General features: G+C 43.0%; 1 protein-coding gene across 1 annotated transcript; it reads right to left on the bottom strand.

The window, feature by feature from the left end:
- Window positions 1-233: 233 nt before the first annotated feature.
- On the bottom strand, window positions 234-4,731 carry EI90DRAFT_3137671 (uncharacterized protein; the record flags this gene model as incomplete). Its single annotated transcript, XM_039064862.1, has 12 exons — window positions 234-1,201; window positions 1,252-1,417; window positions 1,468-1,606; window positions 1,654-1,990; window positions 2,068-2,395; window positions 2,451-2,493; window positions 2,547-3,372; window positions 3,432-3,608; window positions 3,683-3,835; window positions 3,889-4,033; window positions 4,087-4,430; window positions 4,479-4,731. 12 exons carry the CDS (start codon window positions 4,729-4,731, stop codon window positions 234-236), a joined length of 3,879 nt encoding a protein of 1,292 aa, XP_038907942.1.
- Window positions 4,732-8,190: the final 3,459 nt, after the last annotated feature.

Here is an 8,190-nt window from a genome sequence, read left to right as displayed (position 1 = left end):
CAGATGAATGTATTGACAACTAGTTCCCAGATGAATTATGCAAGAAGGAGATGGCAATCCCCAAAAACCATGGGAATGAACCTATTGTCATAATAGTACAGTAATAGAGGCATACATTGAGTGGATCTAAATAGCATCATTCCCTTCATGAACAACATCCAGTGTCAAACCATTACATCTGGTGTTCATCCTGTAAATCAGTCCATGAATATTTGGAAAAGCAGGTGGAATCCTTACTGAACATCTAACGATAGGATGTCCCTGCCAACTCTGCATCCATCTGCACTTGATTCTGGCAATGATTGATGCTTGTTGAGCAGATGGGGTAGAGAGGACCATTGAAGCATCTGAATGCTGTGGAGTATCCCAGCTTCTTTGGTCATAATATCTTTCCTGTTGAAAGTGTTCTGCAATGTGACAGCAGATGACACACCAATAAGGAGTGCAGAAAGACAGCCAAAATAAAGCGGAATGGTGTGGATAGTGAAACGTGCAGATAGCACTTGTTTTGAACCATAAACTATGGCTCGAAGAGGTTTCCAAGAAAGACTGTCAATTGGAGCCTGACTTTCATACTCCATTTGCCAATATCGGTCAAGCATTGCTACATATGCTGCAGTGAACAGACTAAGTTGTTTACTGAGTTTGGACATTCCATGTTGGGCAGCATATGCTCCAATATACATTGGGTCCTCTGACAAGGGGAGACCTAGCCAGTGATATGTGAGGACATCAAGTAATGGGTATATTAGACTGTTCCAATTCTTTTCAATGATGTGAGTTGGCTCTCCTGATCGAGCATAGCCTGGTGGTGGTTCAGGTATTTCTGCCACCACTGGGATGAATGACTCCAACTTATTTGAAGTCACCACAGCTGTACCATTGAGAATGTGGAGCGCACACATGATAGGCCAAAGGTACATGGTGGCATTCACTGGTTCCAGTTTTCTTGTGTCATGGATATAGTGGTATAGTTCATCTGATGCTGTTGGAGGGGAATGATAAGTGCCTGGAGCATGGATGCTATGATTTTGAACATATGTCCACATTTGTGTCTGAATGGTTAGACTATATGAGCCCCACAGGGGTGCTCCACCCTCTACAAGGGCATGTGGACTCCCTGAGATGAAAACCATGGAAAATACTCCAGTATGGGAAGATTGAGATTGAGAGGGCTCAAGTAAGGCAAGAAGATCTGGAACTAAGGGAATTTGGCAAATTGTCCTGGCTGGTGATTGGACCCATACTTACCAGGGAAGACTGGGGTAGATGACTCATTCTCTTTTCGACTTGTTGGTTGTTCAAGCAAAAAATCAAGGCCTTGGGGCCCCCGAGTATACACCATGCTTGAACCAGGGTACAGGTTAACACAAGTAGTCAAATTCATGGACAGGGAGTAGTGGCTGGTATCATTATCCTGGGCATCTGAAAAATCAGTTACAAAGAGGCATTATACATCTCACTTACCACAAGCCACAAATTACCAGTGTATGGATTCTCTTCTGATTGAGGAATTACATTGCATGACACATTGTACTGTGTTGCAAATGGATCATGGAAGGTTCCCCCTTCATATTCTGGTGATGTGAGTGTACCAAAAAGGATACTGTGAAAATTACTATATGATGTTCCATGAAAGGATGAGGGGCTTACGTTTGATTCCAGCCAAGAATATTATTGACACCAAATCCACTGTAGCCCAGTACACATGGAGTGGCTTCAAGAACATCCACTATGTCATTGGTGGGCTGCAAAGAGAATGATAGATTACTCCAGAGACCTGGGATTCGGTCAACTGTAAAATGTGTTGGGATTGAAGCATTGAATGCTTCTGTTGTCACAATAGTTGGTGTGGCAATGTGTGTGATCATGATTCCGAAAAAGAATCCAACGACACACATTAGATTGAGTTGATGAAGGACTGATGTTGGAGCCAGCACCAGGGAGCAGGGCCCTTGACGCCAGGCCCTCAGAGTGTAATGCAATGCTCCTAAGGGCATTTCTAGAGGTGGGGTGATTGTGTGGTCAGTCTAGTGCACAAGAAATGGCTTGGGAAAATCATCATACTTTCCCTCAGTGAGACATCACAGGCAAGTGATGAGACAGACAGAATGATTAATCCAGACACCATAACCACAAATCCCTCCTCATATGTCAGTAGAATTTGGTTCATCAGCCCCAAGTGCCTGATATTGAAATAAAAATGATCCAAAACATGAGCCCTGGACAAAACCATGAGGCAGCCATGGAAAGCAATTAGCACAAGTATCCCTCCCATGCCTAATATCCACAAACTCCTTGCACGAGTGGAGCGAAGATGCTCAGCATTGGACAAGTTTGGTTGAGTCCAAACTTGATCAAATGGTTTATATGTAGCTTCAGCTCCTAATGATGGCTGTGAAAAGCCTTTCAGAGTTCATTGGAGGGTGAAATTCAAAGATATCACTTACAAACATGGATTGAGATTGGAGGGAGAGACCTCCTTCTGAATACCTGCCCCCAGTAAGGTCATGCTAGAGATATGCAGGTGAAACTCACACACTCACTTAATAATAGTATTGTTTATATAGTCATAGTCCAAGAGACCCTTGTGCTGAGAGCAGCAATGTGGCACAGCACTGGTGCTGGACTGAGACCCAGCAAGTAAAGATATCATGTTGAGAAGGCTGCCATCATGAATCATCTGCTGCTGTTGTGTATCCTCCACCACAGCTCCCATCACAATGAATGCATCCCAGATGATGAAGAAAGAGACAAACATAATGCACCCAGAGAGTGTAGTGACAATGATTAGTGGGAAATAGGCAACTTGGGCAATGGCTTGGTCAGACTGGTGTGTTCCAGTTGTATTGAAGTAGATAGGTGACCAAGCTCCATCCACCATGCCAGGATCATGGAGCAGTGCCCTTCGCCAATACATAATATGAAGACTATACAAGAGGGCAGAATATGAGCTGAATTGGGCTTCCAATCCTGAGAGGCTCAAAGACTGGTTCTGGGGGATCATTGAAGTTGAGGTGAGAGCCAAAAGTGCAGTCTGCAGCAGAGGTTGCATAACCCTCAGCACTGCATAACCATTTATTTGAAGCAGGAGGGGGCGTTGATGTATTGTATAGAGCCTTTCTATGTAGTAGGCCTTGTACAGCATGTAGCCGAAATATTTTTCCACCTGGTTCACTGGATTTGACTTGCGCTCAAAAGGCATGTTGATGAACTTTGGTTGGGAGTTGTATCCATGTTTACCCAGGATTTCCAGCAGTTTGTGGTCAGACCCTGACACACGTGTTGTTAGATTTTGGGTGTACATTGCACATCCAATTGGCCATATATTGAATGTTATGTTGATGGGTTCCAAGGTGATATTGGACTTGCCTTGATGAGAGAGAGAAGAGTCAGCACCATGTCACAACCCATATAATGGAATGACACACTCAAATTAGCAGTTGTCACAGATGTATAAACTTGGACCTCTTTTGTGAGATGCACAGGGGAGCCTTGCCTTCCATCACCCAAGGTGTAATCCTTTGTGGTCACAAGTGCTATTGCAAAAGTACTGGTTTGATTGATTGAATTATCTTGGGGATACAAAACTAAAAGTGTGTCATTAACTTGATGGTCCAAACATTCATTAGATGTTAGAAGAATGTGATTAAGGACACAAATACCAAAGTGAAACACTGACTCCAGAATTGGGGTGGTGCAGATGAAGTTCGATTCATCAAACCCACAATGTTCACAGGTTCACTATGGAGCAGTGCAGTACCAGGAAGATGAGTAAACTTGGGATACACTTGGAATACTATAGTTCCACAGTCTGGATAATCTTCTATTGGCACTGCAAAACCACAGGTGAAAATTGATCAGACATCTGAACATTAATCAACATACCTGGATAGTAGGAAAAATTAAAAGAATCACCAGAAGCACGAGGAATGATTCCACATCTTGCACTCAAGTTGAGAGCAGTGTGATCTTCAAACTCCACACCTTCCAATTTTTGATCCATCGTACCAAAAAGAATTCTGAGGAAAATCTAAGCAAATGGTGGCTTAAAAACAACAGGGATACATCATACGTATCATTTACTCCAACAAGGTCTCCAACAACAATGTATCCCATCTGCTTGTATAGATAATCAACCACACCAAATGGCAGAATCTCATTGATAGAGGAACCCAAAGGAGAAATGATGTTGCCTGGCATGGAGTTGACAGTTACAGGTATCCCCCATTTCATGGTTACCACCTTCATTGAGAATAAAGAGGGTGTGGCTATTTGGAACATGAAGATAGAGCTGTAAAACAAGAGAACACGAAATAATTGAAGGCGGACAGGAAAGGTGTGGTTTTTACTCTGCCAGGCAGCACAAAGTGATGACCCAAGGCCTCGCCAGGCTTCAACATTGTCATGAAGTACAAGAAGTGCCTGACCTGGAACATTGTATCAAAATCTGCTTCAGAGCAATGCACAGAACTCACATTGCTGTATTGTAGCATTGACTGCAATTGCTGGGATTCCATATGAAAGCAATGCAAGGAGAGCTGTGACAACAAGTTGTGACACAAATGAGAAAATTTGTGTTGCAGTTTTGATGTGCTCAACACCAAATTTACGATGTTCCAGAAAGGAAGAGAAGGCCAAGAAGTCAAGGACACTGAGGAAAGCCAATAGGCCTCCAGAAGCAAGAGCACACACTATTGCATGAAGTCGTAGGGCCTTGGGAATGGCCATGTTTGTTGACTTGTTCAACCCCCAGAAGCAGCCTGAGATTGGTGAGGCTGCTCATAGCTCCAGACTTATGAAGGCGAGATTGGAAAAGGGATCTTGCTGATCAGATGTTAATGATGTGATGATGGTGATGGTGAGAGCTTGAAGTGTAAGCCACATGATGCAACAACAAAAGAACAACAAATTGCAGGATTCAAGTGTGAAGGCCACCAGTGATTCCCAGTGTGGTATAGTTCAAAGCTTGTAATATATTGCCACCTGATCAGTGGAAATTTATGTGCTACTTTGGGTCCCTGTAGTAACTGAGCTGGTAGTACATTTGCTAGGCATAGACCATGCCCAGTGATGATTTCATTGTGGCATAAGGTGGTGGGCTCCATCAGCAATTTTTGATATCCTCACATACATACAACTGCTCTGCACAAAAATCTATGTATGTTCAACTTGTGAAAACAGTAGATGATGGCCAGCTGCCCAGAGTTTATTGGCTGGCAATATGCATTCTTCAATGCACTTCCTTTATCCCAGCTGAAGGCTCCCTGGCCTGTATAAATCCTCAAGTTGGAAGGTAATCTTACAAGGAGACTAGCACAACTACATGAAGGTGGCATTAATGTGCTGGTTGAAGATCTACAGACAGGGCATTGCATAATTGGGAATTGGACTGGTCATATGTCATGGCATGCCTTCTGGGTGGCAGTGTAAGTAGCACGGTGCCATTTAGCCCAGATTCCCACGTAGTTCTTCTTCTTCACTTCTCGATCTCCAGTTTGATCCAGTCTGCAGCTGTTGGCTATGACACCGCATGATCTTCTATCATCTTTGATCCACTTCTACTGGTTACTAGTTAGTTGCCTAGTTACCACCTCTACATGTGTACATAAGACCTTGTGCTGGAGTGGGCATGTCCCCAGCTTTGTTATCAACTAGGTTTCTGGGGCCTTCCTTGTTGCGAGCATGCACAACCCTGACATCATACTCTGAATGAGTGAATGTTTTTTTTTTTGATCTTGATACCACCAGCATCACAGAAAGAACTTCAGATGAAAATCAGAAGAGTGGGCAGTGAATTCAATGCAGAAATGAGCAAGATATGAGGAAATGACTGGAGGACTGATGTGAAGCATGGGGAGAGATTATCACGTAGAGGTTCTGTGGCACAGGCTTTAGATCTTGGAGGACCAGCATTGGGATGCTGTGAAGGTGCCACAATTTCAGAATTCCATTCCACTGCACTGACTCCAGGTCTCACATCATGACTGGAATTTGCAATGGAAGTGCAAGAAGGGGATGTGGGGTGTGAAGATGATCCAACACTATGTTTGAACATGACTGCAATCATCAATGAGCTAAATAGTAAGAATCACAAGTCGATGGCATGAATTATGTTATCCACTTTCCCCCCAAGCACAGCATCCATGGTGTAGCCATTGCCTACTAACCACTGGAGAATTTCTATAAAGCCATCAAGGCCATGAGGACTGACTGAAATCTGATTCACCAACTTCTGAATAGCCCCCAGCCATCCCATAGCCCAAACTCCAAAGTGCTGGTCAAGTCATGGATTAATTTCCCCCTCCCATGCATCTGCAGGCATTGCATATAATGATAAGGGGTGCATGATCAATGATTGTCCAAAAACTGAACCTGGACTCCCTCCAGGGGTGAAGGATGGTTGTTTCACTGCATCATGAAGCCAAGATATATTTGCAAAGATTGCAGGGGGAGTTACTGGGGTAATATTCATGGAAAGACCTGGAACTGTCCTCACTTCTACTGGGGTGGTTCTGGAGTCAGAGATGACTTGGGAGCGAGTGGGGTTACTCTTCTTTGGTGTGTGTCAGGGCACACCATGCCATGCTGCCCCCCCTCTCTCTCTCCTTTCTTTCTTTCTCTCTTTATATGGACGACTCCCCTTTCCTTACACCTGTAGCATGGACGCATCTGATGCCAGGCACCCCACACAGGTACCATGCTGCTGGATGTGCCATGCATTCCTACTTGTATCTTTCCTTTCTAATACTTGGGATCACCCATGGAACCACCCATGATAGCTTGGCTCCATCTGAGGCTGACATGGCACCCCCATGTGACCCATTTTCACCTGTATATAAACTGAGCCAAAGCAGAACCAAAGAAGCAGCCTTCTTCTCATTTCTGCTTTGGGCAAGCAGCTTAGTTTAGTTTAGCTTTTCATTTTAATAACAACCCATTTCTGCCTCAGCCTAAGAAGCTCATAGGGACATCTGCCTGTCATATCCGTACATACCTGATCCTGAACCGACTTCTGGACCCTCCTCTCAACCACCTCTGGAGTCCTACCTTACCTCCATTGAAGGAGAGAACGAAGGAAGGTCAGTTGGGAGGTTCAAACGAGACCACCACCAAGCTGTTCCCTGGTTCTTTAGTTAGGATGGGGAAGTGTACTAGTGTTATTTATTGTAAATATAGTACCAATCCGAGTGTTTTGGCTAATTCTATTTTTATGGGTTAGTTTTAAAGTTCCTGGGAATTGACTTACAGATAAACCGAGCCCTGCGGAGCTGTTTCTTTATTGAAATTTATTAATTTGTCTAGGTGTAATTCTGTGTAGCGTTGTTTAATTTGGATTTAAACTTGAATTTAATCTTCTACTTGGTGAAGTTTCAAAGATTCTATTCAGTTAATGAATTTGGATTGTGTCTGGAGTGTCCCTTGGGTTTGTTTTATTTTTGTCTTATTTTATTGCTTGTTTTAACAGTAGCAAGATAACTGTTTTGTGTTTACACTTTGAAATCTGGAGTGTTAACCAGCTCCCCTGTTGAAATATCTACTTAATATTTCTCTCCTTTATTGCTGCCTTTTACTACAGTGGCAATCTTAACTGTATATCACTTTTTCGCACTGGAGTGACAACCAGAAATGCTTGAGAAAAATAATACTCTATTTTCTTACTTCTCTAAGGGGGGCGAAAAGTCGCAGAAAGGGTCTCCCTTTTATACTCCTTGGGTCGCCTTCCTTTTTCACGCTCTACCTTCTATTTACAGGATTTACTTACAGTGTATTTTTCTCAAACTGAATAAAAATGAAATTTTCATGCTATAGTTCTACTGCGCTTTTGCTGCGCTGAACTGCAGTTCTACTGCGGTCAGACTGCACCTAGAATTCTTATTGTCCTCCCTCACCTAAGCTATTTTAATGGTTAATTGGAACTTGGCTGCGCTGCATTTGCCGCAGTTACCTATTTCAAATTCCCTATATATACCATTAAATTTGCTATGACTCGATGATTCTGAATTCAAACTTCGCATTACTATGTGTACGGCTGTGCTGAGACCTTCAGCTGATTTATTCCATTTTTATTTAGTGACATTTAGTTAAAATGAGACTGAAATGGTAAATGAGTGAATTATTCAGGTTTAAAACTGAAAGAAAAAGTTGCTAGTAATCAAGAATTACTCAAACGAATGTGTTATAGCTCTC

This window comes from Cantharellus anzutake, assembly GCF_015039405.1.
Source record: "Cantharellus anzutake strain C23 chromosome Unknown EI90scaffold_197, whole genome shotgun sequence".
Taxonomy (NCBI): domain Eukaryota; kingdom Fungi; phylum Basidiomycota; class Agaricomycetes; order Cantharellales; family Hydnaceae; genus Cantharellus; species Cantharellus anzutake.
The sequence above is the reverse complement of the archived record's forward strand: the minus strand, read 5'-3'. Positions and strand labels throughout refer to the sequence as shown.